Source organism: Anneissia japonica, unplaced genomic scaffold (assembly GCF_011630105.1).
Source record: "Anneissia japonica isolate Jap-2015-1 unplaced genomic scaffold, ASM1163010v1 scaffold288279_len68211_cov118, whole genome shotgun sequence".
NCBI lineage: Eukaryota > Metazoa > Echinodermata > Crinoidea > Comatulida > Comatulidae > Anneissia > Anneissia japonica.
The window spans coordinates 38879-59325 of record NW_022695042.1 but is presented as its reverse complement, the minus strand read 5'-3'; the positions used below and the strand labels follow the sequence as shown (position 1 = coordinate 59325).

General features: G+C 33.0%; 2 protein-coding genes and 1 long non-coding RNA gene across 3 annotated transcripts; all 3 read right to left on the bottom strand.

Annotated features, from left to right (window-relative positions):
* Window positions 1–4628: 4628 nt before the first annotated feature.
* On the bottom strand, window positions 4629–6875 carry LOC117101371. Its single transcript, XM_033241344.1, has 3 exons — window positions 6590–6875; window positions 6102–6431; window positions 4629–5195 (listed from the first exon to the last, which is right to left on the bottom strand). Exons 1-3 carry the CDS (start codon window positions 6843–6845, stop codon window positions 4894–4896), a joined length of 888 nt encoding a protein of 295 aa, XP_033097235.1. The 5' UTR covers window positions 6846–6875; the 3' UTR covers window positions 4629–4893.
* A 972-nt stretch (window positions 6876–7847) lies between these two features.
* On the bottom strand, window positions 7848–13463 carry LOC117101370 (probable serine/threonine-protein kinase pats1). Its single transcript, XM_033241343.1, has 10 exons — window positions 13303–13463; window positions 12920–13023; window positions 12314–12411; window positions 12110–12152; window positions 11487–11728; window positions 11287–11376; window positions 10944–11120; window positions 8811–9053; window positions 8380–8571; window positions 7848–8067 (listed from the first exon to the last, which is right to left on the bottom strand). Exons 1-10 carry the CDS (start codon window positions 13461–13463, stop codon window positions 7903–7905), a joined length of 1515 nt encoding a protein of 504 aa, XP_033097234.1. The 3' UTR covers window positions 7848–7902.
* Window positions 13464–14176: 713 nt separating this feature from the next.
* LOC117101368 lies at window positions 14177–16149 on the bottom strand. The gene is made up of 3 exons (XR_004444274.1): window positions 15778–16149; window positions 14738–14851; window positions 14177–14308 (listed from the first exon to the last, which is right to left on the bottom strand). It is a non-coding gene; the product is annotated as an uncharacterized LOC117101368 (long non-coding RNA).
* Between the last annotated feature and the right edge of the window lie 4298 nt (window positions 16150–20447).

Sequence of the window (20447 nt, the reverse complement as noted above, 5' to 3'; positions counted from 1 at the left end):
AATAATAATAATAATAATAGTAATAATAATAATAATAATAATTAAATATTCATCAGAATAATCATCAGCAAATTATGATGGAATCGTACAGTGGATCGACTCAACACAGGTTTCTGCGATTTGGCCTCACACCACCAAGTATCGCGGGAATTTTGATGTTCACATTAGATTATTATATTAAAACGTATGAACAGTCAACAGCTACTCATTTTATATTATTATTAGGCCATACATTTAAAATTCGGCAAGACAAAACTGGTTCTTATAAAAAAAAAAAGAGCCCCCCTTCGGGAGAGCTGCCACCCCCACCCCCATCGGGGAGAAACCACAATTTATTCAGGGAGAAACAAAATGTAGGCCTATGTATTTTCTACATACTAGTAGGCCTAGACTCTAAAATCGTTTACAGACGGACCCAGTGATGATATTTTTAATAAAGTTGAAGACAATTTTGGCTGGTTTAGCAGTATAATAGATTGGCAAAGGATTATTATATTAAAACGTATGAACAGTCAACAGCTACTCATTTTATATTATTATTAGGCCATACATTTAAAACTCGGCGTGGCAAAACTGGTTCTTATAAAAAAAAAAAAAAGAGTCCCCCTTGGGGAGAGCTGCCACCCCCACCCCCATCGGGGAGAAACCACAATTTATTCAGGGAGAAACGAAATGTAGGCCTATGTATTTTCTACATACTAGTAGGCCTAGACTCTAAAATCGATTAAATAAGCCTTTGAAACCCCTAAATTGTCATATTGTTTTCGGGAGTTTTCCCTCGGGCCACTCTCGAGAGGTTTTGTGCGACGCCCGACCACACTTTTGGTTGGGGACGTCGGACTTCCCCTCCCCGTCTGGAAAATCCTGTCGCCACCCCTGTATAATATAGCAGCATCTGTTTCTACAAATGAGGACCCAGCTATGTATTACTATAATAGGCCTACTGCTGTTACCTATTATTTATACAAATGATCTTCATATAATAATTCGTTATCTCGTGATTAATGGACAATGATTGAAAAGTTTCGTCTTATAAACTATAAAATAAAAACGATAATTTATTCTGAAAATAATCTGACACTTGACTCCATGGACAGTCTACACATGGTGCCCATTACAACTTCAGGAGTATTTTAAACAATGAATGTCCCCGTTAATATCATATACACTTGCAATAAGAGAATACACAACACTATACAGACCCTTTTTGAGTTTTTGGTCTTGCTAAATAATAATGTTGAATAAAAAATATGATATTGAAAATTTACTAGAGTCCATGAGATACCACAGACTTCAGTGAACATTTATTGACTACAATTACACTCCATGGCCCTACACCCCGACATATCGTGATGCAATCACATCTTTACCCACGCTGGAACCTAACTCGGTACCGCCGTCCCGGATCTGGTAATTGATTATTCATGATATTTAAATATAATGTTCCTCGTGGCTGTTATATAGCCTTTACCAACGCAGAGAGCAGCGTCCTCTTGACGCACGAGTACAGTACATCAATTATTATCAATTAAAATCATCTTATAAGATCTTTGATAATTTTTTTTTCATATTAATATCCTTTTAAAATATTTTAAAAACATTTTTTTAAACTTTGATTTGGGTGTTATATTATTGCTGTATTTGTGATATGATGTTATAATTGTTAGATGTTACGCATGGACCTATTTTAACAACTGTACTTGCAATTATAATTAATCAATTAATTAAATAATAATTTCTCACCTTGTGTAATAATTATTTCTTTTGTTCTCCTTTTTTTTCTTTTTTTTTGTGTAATCTTAATTTTTGCAATCTAGTTTTTACTTTTTTTATTGATCTTTTTCTTAATCAAATTTTACTCTAGCAAATCCTTGTAGTTAAGAAAGTTATATTTTTGTATTGTTATTTTTAATCATTCTGATGACCAGCTTGAGAGCCAAAGTTTTTTTTGTTTTTTTTTAACTGTGGTCATTCCTTGCCATCTTGGATTTTGATTTGCATATTGTTTCATTGGCTAAATAAAGAATAAATAATTTAAAAAATAAATAAGTTTAAGGTGTGTATTGTGATTTTACTTATTATGCAGTGGAAATAAAATATTTAAAAAAATAAACAGAGGGCCTTGTTCGCGATTTTGTTTCGAAGATTGGAACTAACTCAATCCAAGTTCAGTCTTTTTTTAAATATCAAATGAATGCCGTGCTGACGTGCACATAACCACATTGTTGCTTCAGGTGACTTCTTAAGTTAGTAAACATTTCATTAATCATGTTTTCAAATATTCGTAGTAAATATAAAATGTCCTATGTACATCGTAAAATTCATCCTCATCGCTCAAATTAATCGCTGTATGTATAGAAAATAATACTTAATTGTCTTTGATGCGTTTACTTTACCTACTTCATGTGCCGAGTTCCATGCTTTATGTTAGCAAGCGTTTTCTCATAATTTTCAAATTAAAATAAAGGCAATCACACTCGAATCGTATATTATAGTAATTCAGATGTTTGTGGGCAGAGATATACCGGTATGTTGCTACAACAGATGGATCGCGACCCAAGTTTTAGTATGAGTGAATTTTTGGGGTCGTCAGATCGCATTTTGGTATATAAAAATTATATAAAACGCACGAGATTAATTAATTTAGTAAAATGTTAACTATTGTCTTCAATTTGTGTTAAGCCCTAATTGGCTGTTATCCGATGTTGATCAGCTTGATAAAACATCGCTATGTTCCAGCAGTCTACTCAGTCTACTAATCTTAGGTAATAAAGTATTAGGAATTTTAGTGTTCCGTCACTCATTCACAACCTCGGCTCCTAATTTGTCCAGTCTTGAGGGCAATTTACGCTTTAGTAACTGCTAAATCAAAACATGAGAAAGGAGCTAGCAACCAATGTAAGAATTAACACGATCAGAAAAAAAAATCGAAATCAACAAATCATGAAAAATAAGATTGAAACGCTGCTTTAGGTAATTATTTAGTTTAATAATTACCGTATGTTTATCAAATTTCTGACAATACTTCGATATATATATACTGTATATAGTAGAGCCCCTATTAGGGGGTCCAAAAAAGGGTCCCCTTAATGGGGTGTCCCTACCCTTTAGAAAATATATATTGAGCTTACTATTGGAGGAATGCATGTAGCATGAACAGAGGAGTGACTAAAATATACAAACACATGCAGTAGGCCTATACTGATGTTCACACTAATTACAGGCAGAATATATTTGGCCATTAGGTACACCAAGAAATTCAGAAAGTGTCCCATTAATAGGGGTGTGCCCTTCTCAGAAGTTGGCCGTAGTGTTAAAAGATAATCCCCATCTGTTCTCTAAAAAGTGTCATTTTAAGGGTGTCTCAAGGGGTTCTACTGTATTACATTGGCCGTATATTTTGTATGGACGCCATTTCTTTGGTAACCGTGGTCTTGGGTCGTGGAAAGCTATGTCAGAACATTCTGGGTCCCAAGGAGTAATCAACAATTTTCAGGCATCTTCTTGATTTATGAAATTCTATGGATGTATAAGAATGCACATTTCTTCAGCCTCAACATGGTTGTGGCTGAGGAGCGAAAATTTTACCAATAATTCATGTCAACAATTATTTTTTCGTGACACAATTTAGGGGGTACGATCGCATCGTCTGTACCCCTGCATCCGCCCAAGTTCCCCTTTAAAATCGATTGAATAAGCCTTTGAAACCCCTAAATTGTAAAATTTTTCAGTCGGCTTTGCCCCCGGACCACTTTTGAAAGATTTTGAGTAATGCCTGACCACGCCCAATTTGCTCTGGTTGGGGACATGGGAACCTCCCTGTCGGGCAATTCCTGGAGCTGCTACTGTTTCACAACCCATTAGGCACATTTAGCTGGAGGTCGTGGGTTCAATTCTACCCGATATACATGCAACATTCTTTTCCAAAGTATTTTTGGATGTGCAGTGCTGAGTATACTGCAGAAGAGTATGAGAGATCAGCATAGGATAATTTACTGAGTTACATTTCATTTAAAGCCCAACGGACAGCGCCGTACGACACATTCCGACGTAATATGTCATCAGGGACAGTCTTAAGGTCATGATCATAGTAAATGTTTAATGTTCTACAATGTGACCGTACTCAACGCGACAACTTTAATTTCAACGTGTCAAGCTGCAACGTGTGATGCTTTCTGAAATGGGCTTTAAACATTATGAAACTAAAGACGCATTGAAACTTGAAACTCAGTGCTAGAGGACACAGTAGTTTGAATTGCTTAATTTATGTATTTTATTCAATAATTAGTTATCAATTGTAAATTAAGTAAGAATTGTGGAATTTTTGATAATCAGAGTAGTAAAATGTTTGTAAATTTATAAAACAAATTGTTTATTAAGAATTGTTTTCTTCACGATGCCATCACAAATAGTGTATCACATTTATTGAATAATATTAATTTGAACTTTAATATAAGTAACAATTTATCAATTAAATTGAATAATCAATATAGAAAAACGTACATACACTTTATATACATATAAGAAAGTATAATACATACTCCAAGTATTGAAATGCTATATTTCGACATTATGTCATCATCAGGATTTCAATACTTGGAGTATGTAGTATACTTTCTTATCTGAGATTAATCAGTGGACCTTTCGGTTTATATATACATAATCATCCAAAGAAAAAGTTGAAACTAATGTTTTCAGTATATTTTGTATTCAATATCTACAGTCCTGGATGACAGCATCAAAAGTATGCAGTTTGGATGATCAAAAGGCGAGCAAAATATAATTTCTTGATTAAAAAGTAACCTAATGTGGACTATGGTGTATGTAACCACGGTAAAATTATATTCTGGTGTCATTTTTTTATTGCACTGTTATCATCTTTAAAATGTTCCTTTACACCTTTGCTTCAATTTTTCCGTATTTGTTCTGGTAGTATGACTCAAGTTCTTCCTTGATATCTATTCGTTCAACTTTGTTCAGTGCTTCAGTAATTGTTTTGAGATGATTTACTTCAGCTTTCTGTCTTTCTCGCCACTGTACCAACATTTCAATAGAGGCGTCTACAGTTGGTGGTGTAAAGTCTGACTGAATTTGATTTATTTCAGATCTTTTCAAACCTAAGTAAATCCCAAAATACTTCCAGTCATTATCAAGACTCTCAGAGATAATCAACATGTCGGTATCATCTAAGCAACCTGAAATACATAAATTTTCAATTGTATACATAGATGAGTGGTATTATGTTATTTGTTCAACTATTTTTATTATTACATTCGTAATTACCAACATTTATTATTGCTTACTAACATTTTTCAATATTAATTTTATACTTTGAGCTCCCACAAAAAAAGTATATTTATTTTATTATGTAGTACATTACTAACCTTTCCTACATCCTTGGTATTCAGCCTAAAGATTTTGATTTGAAAAGCTTTGCTAAACTGATGATAATTTTACATTGGCAAATGAGTCAGAAATTTGTAATTTACAAAAAAAAAATGTATGAATTAATTAACAATGAGGACACACTTTAGCTTTCAGATTAAAACTGATGGCCTTTGGGGTTAAGCAGAGAAAAATAGTCGGGTGGTGATTTTTAGACCTAAAACATGAACGTAATTTTAAAAATTGTTAGTGGGTAAGATTCTAGGTCTGCAACTACATCACCCTCTCAGATATGTCAATGCCAAAGTCACTAATTTTTAAAAACATAGACTATCACATTGTTGATTTAGGAAAGTATCACCAATGTTTTAACATATTGTGACAGAAGATATCACGTTGAGTTTTATGAAAAGGAATGGATGGAGTGTTCATGGAAATAATGAAAATATGACAGCCCGCCACTGGCCACAACAAACTAACTCTGGGCACCAGCTTAAAAGATAATATACTTGGGCCCTACATTCTATATGTTGGCCAGTCATGAGTGAAACCAGAAAATAGTTTCATTACTGACTAGAGAGATACACGTAAACCAATAATTAGTACTGTATTTTCAAATTTATCTCTGTATATACGAAATGAAAATTGTGCTTAAAACGTTTCTCAGCTATCAAAGAAAACATACAGTATTAAGAGAATAGCAATTTTTCACTAACCATGCTCTAGTGTTTGATATTTTTTATTTGTCTGAGTTTGTGCAACTTCTGGCTCATCACTGTAGCCATGCCTTTCAGATACATCTCGTGCAAGTCCAACAAGCTGCTGTTGTCTCAAAGCTTTTACCATGATTGGTACTTGGTTTTTTGTTTGGAAATCCCTCCAAGTAACCAACAATTCCATGATGCGGTCCTCTACCTGTCTGTTGTTGTTTGCTATTTTTTTAATATCGCTCCACTTGAGTTTAAGACGCACTCCCAGTCTCCTCCATGATTCGGGATCCAGTTGGTCACAGATGAACAGCAAATCTTGATCATTAAAACATTTTCCTAATTAGAAAACATAGATGATATGCAATGAATAAAAAACAATTGTAACTGACATCTGTTGTTACTATGTGTTACTTTATGTGTTAACAAAATAGAAACAAGCTGTAGAAAAAAAAGGGTTTCTAATACTATTTCTGAACTCCTTGAGGTGCTTATACCTCCTTCCTGAGTGTCAAGATTTTCATCGCCAATTTCTCCCCCAAACAATTCTTCAGCTAGTTTCCTGAGCTTATGTTGTTTCAGGGCAGTGGACAGCATTTTACGTTGATGAATATCGCTACTAAGGTTGCTCCTCCAGTAATTCATCATATTTTCGGCAGCCTTTTGAGTCTGCGTATCATTAGAATTGAACATGTTCACTTTTGACCACTTAAGTCCCAAACGGACTCCAACCCTTCTCCAGCTGAAATTCATTTCCTCAGAGACTTTTGTAATGGTGAGGTCATCCACAAAGTCTAACATAAAAGAAAACGTTATTGTCCAAAACTCCATTGAAAAGAAAGTGTTTAAAATTTTTTTTTTAATGAATCTGAACACAATGTAAACAATATTCTTTAAGATAATGTGAAAAAATCATACCATGTTTTAAAACACTATTCATCAGAGTACAGATTAATTTTAAAAGTGATTTGTTTTAATATTTTATTTCTCAATAAATACTAGCACCATCTTACATCACTTGTGAAGATGTGTGTTTACTATTTTACAAAGCACTGTATGTGACCTATTATTTTTAATTAACATTTTAAAAATCCATAAACCTACCATTGTGTATATGTACAATTTCTTGATACTGGGAATGATCTAAAAATCAAGAAATAATGAATCAAGGTAAAACAATATCTTTGTTAACACAAGACCTCTTTTCCGATTTCATGTTGTTTTATTTCATAGCAGAGTTTACAAGGAAAAGTTTTCGGTCGGATCAACGAGTTGATATTATATGACGATACCGTATTTATTATACAAATAAGTTTTCATAATTTGTAGTTTATGAATTAGGTTTAGTGTTTTAGATTTGATTCTAGATTTACTATAAAAGCAGACATGAAGGAATAGCTGTGACTTACATCGTGGCACGTCATCTCCAAATAGTCGACGGTAGCGCATCACTTCCAGACCATTGCTCCCACATGGCAGCACATCCTTATCAAACTTGCGCACTATATGCATGTGGGCGTCGCTACATTCGCAAGCAATGTACCTCGTTAATTCAATGCCTCGTGCACCACTCTGACAGAATATCTTTAGTTCAGTTTCCAGTCTAGTAGTTAAGACATCAGCCTAGATACCTGGATGTTGTGGGTTCGATTCCCACCCGAATCACTTGCAAATTTTTAATATGATATTTCCTGATGCAAATTCATATTTTTATTATAAACATATTCACTGTTATAATTAGTTTACATTATTTGAAATTGATGTAATGAAACAGGCTCCAATAGAAAGATAAAAATAATATTCAAAAATACTAGTGTACCTTTCTTTCGCACACCAGTCCAAACTTCTGCATGAGAGATACAAAGAAGTCAAACGTCTTATCTGAAAAATTGAACTCCTTCCAGAGGTGTCTCAAAAGATGCTCCTCTAGGATACCCGAGTCCAACCTCCTCCAGGCCTTTCTGTGCTTTGGTTTCTGAAATTTAATCATTTTAACTTAGGCTTGTGCTATGCTTTTATCACAGAAATACAGTATCTGAAACAAGGGAATCTACCTACACTTTTGTTGTAATAACAAGGAGGCTAAAATTGCTTTTAAAGTACACTCTGTACAACAATAATTTTCAATCGTAGAAAAGTGTAAAATAAGAACAAAATATGAATAATTTTAGCCTGAAATTGGCCAAAAAAATAATTAGCACATTGAGACTGGGCAAAACTTTACTGGTTCTTATATAAAAAAATGTACTTCACAAAATATTGTGTAAATGTGTGCAGTTCAGCTTACCCTAAGTTTAGGCTCAATAATGGTTATTATTGTTTTAAACATGTCGACTATTTTCATCAGATCTAAAACAATGATGTCCTTTAGAGCGTCGTCATCAGGAAAGTAGAGAATCTCACCAAGGTCATGTAAATACTCAAGCAGCACCCTTTGAGCACCTTGTTTCACCCTACACTGCTCAAGCAAAGCAATCACCTGTTAAAGCAATAAAAACCAAAAAACATAACCAAATGGTTTTAAATGAGGGTGGAAGAATACTGGTAGATACAGCTGTATATTCTCATAGCAATGGCAACAATAATAGTGATTCTTTTTGTGCAGAGAATTCATGGATTATTCTGGATGTTTAACCAAAGAGGTATTTCCTTGGTTTGAGTATGATTTGAATTAGTCTAACTCAAACAGAACTTAGAGAATGTTCAATAGATGCCTACCTCATTGGTTGGTAAATAGATATTCTTCACCTTCAACTTCTGAATTTCCTGTTGAACACGCAACCATTTCAATGGTAGTTTTCTAACCATCTGCTTTGCAAACTTTAAAATTTGGTTCATGATGTTGGAAGCGTTGCTCCTGGCAAATGGTAAGCTGTTCTCAATAGCAAAGAAACTTGACACCATGCTTTCATAAGGTTTCCCTTCCAATGCTTTCCTAATTTTATTGAATATTTCTTCGGCCTGAAATTAAACAAAAATATTAATCATCAGACATAAATATGAAAAAAATTATTGAAATCAATATCAACAGCCACAGCAGCAACGTAAAAACAAGTATTAACATAACGATAGCAATGTGTAAGTGTGCAAGTTGTCATTTTCATTGATATGTTTAAGTGGTCAACTTATTTAAGTATCAACCATCGCTAAATTGGCCATCCAATTAAAATAATGTTTGATTTTTTGATTTAAATTATGAAATTTTAAGTATGAAACACCCGACACAAATAAGTACTAATTCCGATAATATTTTTTTCTAGTGATGTTCAGTGATTTAAAAAAATTATTTTGTATACAAATTAATCAAAAAAATATTTTAATTAGTAAATCGTTGAATTGATCGATTAAATCAGTCAATCGGTTCATCAATCAACAAATATACTATCAATCAGTCACTCAGTCAAGCAATTAATCGATTAATTAATTGACAATGACGATGATGATGAACAGATGATGACGATGATAATAGCGACGGCGATGATTCTGATGATAGTGAGGTTGATTAGGATGATGTACCAGTGACAATCCTGAATCTGGGCTTCAAACAGATTCTTTAACCATCCTCTAAGTAAGCATGATTTTCCATTGACTCCGAGGATATCGTATGCCACACCCCATCGAGAAAGAGCAGAGCAAATAATTAGAAGTACCGGTAGTCCATTCGCGTGCGTTTATGCGTGCGACGATACTTTCAGCTTTCTAGGACCCTGGTTCAATTCCTTTTGTGTTTAAAGTGGATCGGAGGGCTGTGGTGCAGTGGCGGCGCTTCTGTGGGGGGGTGGGGGAGAGGAGTGAGGCCAGGCTGATAGAAAAAAAACCATAATTCTACTGGGAGAAAAAAAGTTACATATTTTCCTTTGAAACCCCTAAATTGTCATATTTTTTTTGAGGGGGGGATTTGGGAACCACCACCCAGGACCAGTTTACAAAGATGTTAAGCAACGCCCGACCAGGCCCACTTTTTTTTGTCAGGGGAAATTGACCCCCCTGTCAGGCAAATCCGGGAGAACCCCCTCCCCCACCCACTGCAGTGATGCAATGTATATTATAGCACACAATGGAAACGTTATGCAGTAGGCCACTATTTATAAGGTGCACGTTAAATAATGCAGCACACTCTAAAAAAAAATACAAAAATTTACATAGCTGTTTGTATGTTTTACTGTGTGAAAATCAAACAGCTTTGTTCAGCTATTTTTCTTGCTGTCTGCAGTCCTTTTATTGTTGGGTGGGTAAAGTCAGTTAAATGTAAAAGCAATCTTATTCATCCAAAATGGAAACAGATCTCTATGTTAACAAAATATGGCTGTTTTGGTCTTGTGCCAGTCATGATTGCCAGTGGTCCCCCAGAATGCAATTTAACATTATACCATGGAAAGTGTTAATCGCTTAATTCAAATATTAGTAAAGAAAACCAAAAAATTAAAATTTTGTAACTTTATGTCTTGGTTTTTGTCATCAGGTATTATAAAATGTATGTGTTTTGGTTTGTGTTAAAATTTGTTATTGTAGTCACATTTTTAATAAATTGTTATATAATAAAAATGATTCATGGTAATATATAAAAAAGATTTCTTTTGTCAAAATCAATAATACTTTGAATTCTCTCCCTGAAGATGTTGCTCTGGCTCCCTCGGTGAACTGCTTTGTGGGGTTACAAATGTCACTGAGGCCTAATCCTTTCCCACTACAATCAAGTAAGTATCAAGTATATAACTTAAGGTACACATTTAATTTATTTGGTCTAAATTATTACCTTCTCTTTTGTTTGTGGTTTATTTATGATATGTTACGTACTTTATACTGTTTTATTGTTTACTTGGTGTTTGGGTGTATGACACAGTTGTTTACCTTTCTTTTCTTTTCCTCTTCATTCCCCTCGAGGCTGCCTAGGTGAGTACCAATCACTAGTACTGGTGGTGAAGGTTGTCCATCTTCCAATTTTGAATCCCTACTGTTGGTATATACTGAACGAATCCAGTACAGAATGAACTCAAGGTTTGTCATTCGATGTTCGTATATATCACCCTGAAATAAAACAAAAATATATACAGTAAAAATTTTTTAAGAAACTATCGTATGTATTAATGTACTGTGAGTCATCTGTATAAGATCACTTAATCCTGATTTTAAAGTTGATAAAATTCATGCAAAACCTGCTAATGAATAAATGTTGATAAGAAATAATGCTTACAGTGGTTGGATCCCTAACTTTGGCGGGGGCGTCAAGATCATCTTCTAGGTTAAATACCACACAAACAACGGCAAAAGATACCATAAAAATCTACAAGAAAATGATTCACACTCAATAATTTTTAATACTGAAAACTAAAAAAAATACCTAGAATAATTTTTTTTTTCAATTCAATTTATTATTCAATATAATGACTTTACTCGTTGTATCACATGATATATTGGCTGGCCTCCGAAGTCCCAGATGCTCATAATGAAATCTTTGCCAGATTTTTGCAATTCTTGCGTCGCATCTCCTTTTGTGAACTTGAGTTCTTTTATACGCTCCTGGACTTTAGTAGCGATGGTTTCAGGGACCTCTTCTATCGATTGTGCCTGTGTCTGCTCTTTGGTATCTGATTCTATTTTCAGGTTTCTGGCATCAACATTTGATGATGATTGTCCTTATAGAAGATTCAGAATAAAAAGTTAAAAATACATAAAAACATACATTCAAAAACCAAGAAATAGTAGGATAATGGAGGTTTTCCACTGACCCTACAAGGTAAGGTAGTGCTTGGTATAGTGAAGTGTCAGGCAGTTAGTGAGAGTTTTTTTTTTTTTTTTATCTCTTGTTCCAAGTTCTATTAGCTGTTCCAGGTGGTATTCTTTTGGCAATGTACCTATAATACTTGTTCCATGAGCAACCATACGTATTATGTTGTTAATAGAGGTGCGTCGGCAACAAGGCTATGACATGTGATGGCCCTCTGTGTGATATACCAATTAAAAATAATGTATTCATTAAATCAATTTCTTATGAAATGCAAACACGAACGTCTTACCCTGATTATATTTCCTCTCTTTTTTAGCTGATGGTGACTCGCTCTTCAAATATTTGTAAAACAAAAAGAAATAATAAATCAACCATTATATACTTTAGCTGGATTATATCCATTATTTGTTATTGTTAGTAGCATTAAATATTTCAATATTAACCAACTTAAATGCTCGTGAAAATCACTAAAATGATAGTGTGTAAATCTTACTTGTCCTGTTACTTCTACATTCTTCTCCGATTCTTTTTTTAATATCCTTTTCGCCATGGAATCTGCCATTATTGCTTCATACATGTCATTGGCACCAGCTGTTCAGAGATAGAGTATAATTAATTTATTCTAATAAGATTTTACTATATGATTAAGTTCATTTTGTTAGTTCAATAATTGATTTTAGACAGATCTCTCAATGGTGAATAGTGATTTGCATATTTATTAACAAATGTACAATAATCCCAACCTTGCTGAGAATTGACTTATAAGATAGGTACAAAGAAGTTTCACATATAGTGAAAGCAGTTAGGCACACTGCAATAATTTGGAATCCGTACCTCGAGGTTGGTTTTCAACCCTTCACTATGCATTTCGCTTGTGTCCTTGAGCAAGGCACTTTATTTACATTGCTTCAATCTACCCAGCTGTATCAACAATGGGTACCAGCAAATTGCTGGGAGTAACCTGTGGTGGACCAGCGTCACACCCAGCGGACATCTGTTTCACGCTGCTTGAAAATTGGGATAAGCTACAGCACATAATAAGTCCCATTGCTTCGTATTGATTTATATAACTTTACAAAAATGTTTACGCTTTACTTACAATGATCAGGTGATGTTTCCTTCCAATTCAATTCATTGTGTGATTCATGGGTACACACCATTGTGTTGGCAATTGCGTCCGTAATACCCTCATATGGATCAAAACTAAAGGCAAAATGAAATTATTAATCTAGATTGCTATTACAGAAAGCATAATATAAATTAATAATGTACACAACGTAGATATATAAATAAATGTGTAGAAACGTACTTAAAATAATGGATTGATATTATTGAATCTTTCATACATTTATTTAAGTTGTCGATTCTTGAAAAAAATACAAAAATTATTTGAATTACAGGTTTCTTAAAAAAACATTTGAAGACTTCACCTATTTCTACTGGTTAAGTAGGTAAAGCAAACATTGGAAATATTTAGCTTACGTATTCCTTAAAAATGACTTGATAGTAGATGTCTTCCCGACTCTCTCGAGGCCCGTGAAAACTGTCCTTCCCTGATTAACCTCTGTTTCTCCCTCAGCTAGAGCATCATTAAAAGCTTCCACTGCTTCGGTCCCACGCACCAAGATTTCCGTTGGAACCATCCCCACTTTAAGCATAAATATATTTCTGAATTACACATTGAATTCCTTCATGAAAATTGTTAAATATAATTATTGAGGCCAGGCGCCTGCAATGCTGTCATTTACTGAAGAGGTCTTTAACCTATCCATTTATACACATTCTTCATTGCTTCAATTGTGATTTTGCATTTCTTTTCTCATAGAATCATTCGTAGCAATGGTGCAACATTTACTTCATCAAACCCAGTCTTGTGATTATGTAACCATAATAAAAGCAAATTTGCAAACAAAAGTATAGAATTAGAACTTATTTATTCCAAAAGAGGGGAAATAAATTACTATGGTGATAACAGACAGAGAAAATATAGGCCTAGAGTAGTCGTTTTATTTTCATCATTGAATAAATGTTTTACAGTATTATATTCAATGATATACTGAGTGATAGTGCTATCATTTTGTCTGAATCGAGCATAAAACAAATGCTGTAAAATATTACAAAGCGCCACCAATAGCCGCCTAGATTGCTAATCAAAATACTGTAAGTATAGTACATAATATACACTGTACAATACACATAAATACAATAGCAAAAATAGATATGCACATTTAAAAAAATGATTGGACATTTAAATGGTGTTTCAAGATTTTAATACTAAATATACAAAATGCGAATATACTAATATTAATTTTAAAATGATTGATATTTGATATTAAACAAAACAAATATATTAAATATGAACTTATGTTCGTATGAACAGCTCACTTTGTAGGAGACGCATGAGCATTTCTTTTTGTTTTTCTTTGTTGGTAGAATAGTACTTCTTACATTTGTTGTTCACATACACTTCAGCTGGAGTTTGACCATCCTGCAAAGACAATCACATATCATATCATACCTCATGAATTAAATAAATAATCAAGCAAAACAATCACATTTTAAAGCACTTCAACAAATGTTACCCAAAAAAAATCAAAACAATTGAATTGAATAAATTTACATATCAATTTAATTATTCTTTAATTCTACAATTGCATCTTGCAAATATTCATGTCAACAATAAAACATTGACAAAAATCAATAGTTGCTACAACGATCATGAATAAACATTTCGCCTAGTGTATAGGCCTAAATCCTGATATCATTAGTCGCCTTTGCAATATCAACATCATAGTTGCCATCATTAATTTCAGTATGCTCCTTATCACCATCACTTAATTATAAACATCTTCATCATAACCATAATCATAATAATCATCATCATCATCTTCGTTGTCATCATTTTTACCTATTTTACCTGGTTTTTTAACTTGGCATTTGCCCCAGCCTTTATCAAGAAATTTGTTGCGTCTATGTGATCTCCATACGAATGGTTAAATTTTAACAACTTGTGAAGTGGAGTATTGCCGTTCTGTAACACAATTGAAAACAGTGTTACTCAATGAAAGCTCATAACCGTACAAATGATAGCATAATGTGAATAAACAACATATTCATTGTTACCAATCCAGACACAGTCAATACCTCTGTAAACAAATGAAATAATGCAATCAATAACATTACAGTTAAAATTTAGGTAAATATAATTAACTTTCACTTTGTATGAAATACATTTTCATCGATAATTTTCTTCCATAACAATATTTTAAAACTACTATTATTTTATACTAAATAATGTCCTTAAATGATGATTATATTCTCTACTAGCATATATACCTGTGCTCCACACGGTTTTGAATGAGGAGGAGGCAATGTGAACGTTATGGTTAGCATGTTACTATTTTTCTAAAGGACGTCTTTGTAGATGATGTCTCTGTAGATGAGTGTCTTTTCTGGATAGTCCTTGTGAGGAATTATTTTCAAGTTTTATGATGGGCGGATCCAGAATTTTACTAACAGGAAGGGGCGAGGTGGCGGCACAACAGATTCAGAATGGATATAAGTAAGTAGCACATAACATAAATATGCCAAAAATTTAGCCGCAAAAATGAGGACGTGTGTGCCCAACTTAATGAACCCACCCCTCTTGACCTGCCTCCCCCTCCTCCTTACTTTATCCTATGTCATTGCAGAAAAATTTAGCCATACTGTATATTGACGTGATCGAAATCAACCTGAATTCGAGACAGAGGGGCCTACGGACGCTCAGTACTGTCTAGGTATGTTAGCTAGGCTAGGCCTGTTCTCTGTACGGTGTAGGCCTAGCTGGGCTAGTCTAGTAGGCCTAGCCTAAACTACTAGGCTTCAAGGCTTGGGGCCTAGCTTACTTAGCCTAGGCTTGGCCTAGCTTTTTTAATATCATGAATAATTGTGCCCAGGGGTACATTTATGTGATACCTGATTGATTTCTAAAACATGCCATTTATTGCTGATGTGTTTGAGGCATATTTATGCCATTTAAGACTACAGTTTCAGTATACAATACGCCTTTTTCACGAATCGGTAGGCATCTTGATGATAAGTGATGACAAACAACCCATGATGGCCTAATTCTTTGACCCAACTCGGTTTATCCGTAACCAACAGAAATAAGATAAGCTTCGATTTGAGGCTGAATTCTTGTCCTTATGAATATCTAAAAATTCGTATAACTCCATAACGGAGGGTCATATCACATTAATTATTTCTGGAAAAGAAACTGTTCTCAAAAGACTATTTCTACAATGGAAAAAGAAAAGCCTGTGTAAAGTAGTGTACTATTAAAATAGACCTATGCATTTACAGTCTGAGTAACTAATTCCTCCATGGTAGAGTAGGCCCTACTCTCGCTAGCATTGTTTTATTTACCATATGAGAGATTCATGTGTTAAAAACATAATTTAGGCTACTATACTATACTTCTTTATAAAAACATAACGTTTAAATCAAAAACGGCTCAAAAAATTCCAGGTAAAGCTGATTTTGAATACTGTAAAAAAACAAGCTTTTTTTTCATTCATTCGCTTGGCTATAGTGATCACAACATGGACGCCCTATGTTTTGTACACGTTACAAACATGAAATATTCTATTTCGTTTTTTTTTATTCTATGAAATATTTAATTGAAATGTTAATAACTACACTCAGTGCTCAATACAGATCAAAACAACATCGAACACGACTGTGAATGTTGTAAAGTAAAGCTGATTTTTTAGCAATTTTAAACCAGTTTTTAGTGATCGATTCAGAATCGTTTGTTGATTGCTTGGCTATCACACAACGGTTGAAACCATACATAAGCAATTGAACCGTGATAAAAGTGATAAATACAGTATTTTACAGTCATGATTATATTTAGAGATAAATATTTAATTATAATTTTATGAATAATGTATTTATTTAATAATGACGATTTGTCATTCAGTGTTTTTAATGAATAATGTGTTGTTTCCTATACGTACCATGTCTTGCAAATTCACATTGCGTGCAGAAATCCTGACTGCTGCTCTCAGTTGCTGAGCGTAGCCGAGTGCCGCAATGTGATGTAGAATACAACCAAAAAACTACACAATGAACAAGGAATATGAAAACAGAGAATATACAACACATCATCTCTTTAAAAAAATATTTTTTAGGCCATTATACTTTTTATGGATTTTTCCTATAAAATTGTACAATTCATATTCAGTGTACATTGACTACTCGAACAAATTCAAACACATAAATGTGAATTTTCTATGTAAAGCTCGTTTTCAGTAATTTTTAACAGGCTTTTTTGCATTCATTTGGCTTGGCTATATCATTATCACACAACATGGACGCCCTATGTTTTGTACAAGTTATCACCATCTCCTCAAAAATATTTTTTAGCTTATGTAGTTTTTTTTATATTTCTTATTGAAATGTTAATTACAATATTCAGTGTTCAATACAGATCAAAACAAGATCAAACATGACTATGATTGTTTTATGTAAAACTGATTTTTCAGTGATTTTCAACACCTTTATTTTGGTTGTGAGCTGCTTCTCTTCCTCATTCAAGGCGCAACGACTGTATATTTGCACGACCACCGTGCGGGAAATTTCAACAATAAACAATCAACATTGATCGTAAAATACAATAAAATATCATATTTATAGTGTGGATGATGATTAAGATATGTTTTAAATGTAATAAGTTGTTGTTGTTAGGTAAGAACTGATGTAGAGTGGTGTATGGTATGTTGTGTATAGATGCTGTGTTGTGATATTTTGTGTGTTGATGTCGTAATTGTAATGATACATAATTCTACTCACCTCGTTCACGTAGTCGACAGTTTCTACCGTCGCTGATTTTAAACTCTCACTGATGACATCACGTGGTGAGCTGTAGAACACAATCCGATATAATAACGGCCAGCCGTACTACGAAAACAACAAAATACGATGATAACAAAACACATTCAACTATCACACATACACAAAATATCACATATAAACACAACTTAATCACATCATAATTACATTAAATAATCACAATCAATTAAATATTCAAATATTATTACAAATTAACTTTTTAAAGCTAATCGTTTAAAAATCGTAAATTTTATCAATTTTTTTTATGAACGCTTTTCCCTATTCTTTTGCATTGAAAAATTTTATGTTAATTTAGGGTTTTGTTCAGATCATAATTTTTTAGGAATTTTGTATTTTTAACACTCTAGATATATTTCTTTTGTATAAAGGTTTGAAAAGAATACAGACAATGATATGTTTTATCCACTAGTTAAGATTTTTCTTCATCATTAGGCCTATACTGACTTCAGAGAAAATTGCCTATTCTTTATCATTAGATACACAACTCCTGTTTACCCATTTGTTCGGAATCATATTTTTTTTGAAAAACTACATTTTTAAGATCATATTTGACTTTCTCTTGAGTAGAGTTTTAAAACTAATCCAAACACATATATGTTTTAATGACTAATTAACAATTTTACCTAGCTTTAAACCTATACTACTTTAAAAAAAAATTGCCTATTCTTTATCATGGGATATGACTATCTCTGTTCGGAATCATAATTTTTTCGAAATATTATATTCTAAACATCGTAACTGCCAACCTTGTAACTACGTTTCTCTTGATTAGAGTTTTATAACAAATACAAAGACTTATATATTATATTGATTAATTAAACGTTTTGCAAAGCATTAGAAGCTTCAGACAAAATCTGCCTATTCTTTATCATTAGATAGGCCTATCTTAGCCTACCTCTGTTCGGAATCATAATTTTTTCGAAAATATTATGTTCTAAACATCGTAACTGCCCTTCTCTTGATTAGAGTTTTATAACAAATACAAAGACTTATATATCATATTGACTAATTGGAAAAATTACAAAAACATCTTTATATAAACTTCAGAAAAATATGTCTATTTTATCATTTGGATACGTATACAGGCCTACACATATAATTAACATATAATTTTGGCTGGAATAATAATTTTGTTTTGCATTTGATATTTTGTTTTTTTGAATTAAAAACTCAATTTTTTAACTTCAAGACGAATAGAATAGCATATTTCGTTATCAATTACATGGTACCGACGACAGTGTAACGGAGTTACTATACAGTATGTACGGTAAGTACTGTAACAGTTGACAGTGCTTTAAAAAATCGAAAATAACGAGGGCGCTAGACTAGTATTTTTGGTTATCAGAGAGATGATCGTCGCTCGTCTGAATTTACTGTGCAACCAAAATAATAGCTAGTAATTTATGTTATTTCTGTATGTTTGTTTACGTATGCATGCACATGCATTTTGTATAAGTGCTACTGTATCAAAGTGGATCCAATAAATTGATTGATTGGTTGATTGATTGACCGTGTTTTGCCCAAATTAAGAGGGGCATTAAGCCATACAATAATTTATAGCCAGACCAATTGACTTTACATTTAACTATTGTTAAATGCATGATAACTGAAAGTAAATATTTCGGGGTTAACAATTACATAGTTAGTAGAAACGTATCTTACTTTAATTATTTATATTAGGAAAAATTTCAATACAATATCAATGAATTCGTTTGATGCGCAGGTATAAATTCATGAAGACGTCTCCAGTTATTTTGTATAAGATCAATCCCACAATTCAATTTAATTTATTTAAAGAAAAACCCTCCGTAACGAAGAAGTAAAATAGTACAACATAACAATTTCATTAACATGGTCAATTTCATTACAAAAACCAGAAAAATTGAGAAAAATGTTTTAAATACAAAATTCAATTAAATCAATAAAAGGAGAGAACAAAATACCACTTTAACAGGTAGAGGCAAAACAGACTAAGAAAATACTCAAACACACCAAAGAACCATCAAACAAAGATGAACAATTTTACTTGCACTTCGATTTCAGTATATTAAAATATTAGGCCTATAAAAAATACGTAGGCCTAGTGGTGGAAAAAGGTTGGAAAGGTGACAAAAGTTCCTTTGTATAAGTTTAAGACTATATAATTTGATAAAAATGGGTCATTAAATAAAATTCCCTGAACACTGTCAGCGATACCACTTTGGTAGCCACCACCATTTTTGCAATTTTTCTTACTAAGTGAAAGTATCTCTTATCAAATATCAGATTACTGAAGGAAAAAGACTCATTTTTTCCTATCAATGAGCGTATTTTTGTATGCCAAGTTATTACAGGCTTCACAACTTCTAAAGTGAACGTAGAATCGCCTAGCGATAGACGAGTTACTGTATTTAAATTGTGAAAAAGTAGGTAAAACTCCACAGCATCAGATATTCAATCTTTTGGGACAACAAGTACAATTAGTAAGTCTGACGAACTGCAATATTTTGGAAGAATAATTTTTAAATTATTACAGCAGTACGGTTTTTTTAAAATCTTAAAAAATAATTTTTAATTCTTTTTAGACGTAGTTCTGACGACCTGCAGTCTTTTGGAAAAATAATTTTTAAAAATCGAAATTATTTTAAACTATTACAGAAGTACGGTTTTTAAAAATCTAAAAAATAATTTTTATATCGTAGAATATAAAATTTGAGACTTGCTTTCACCTCACCAAGGTGGCTTTATAGTTA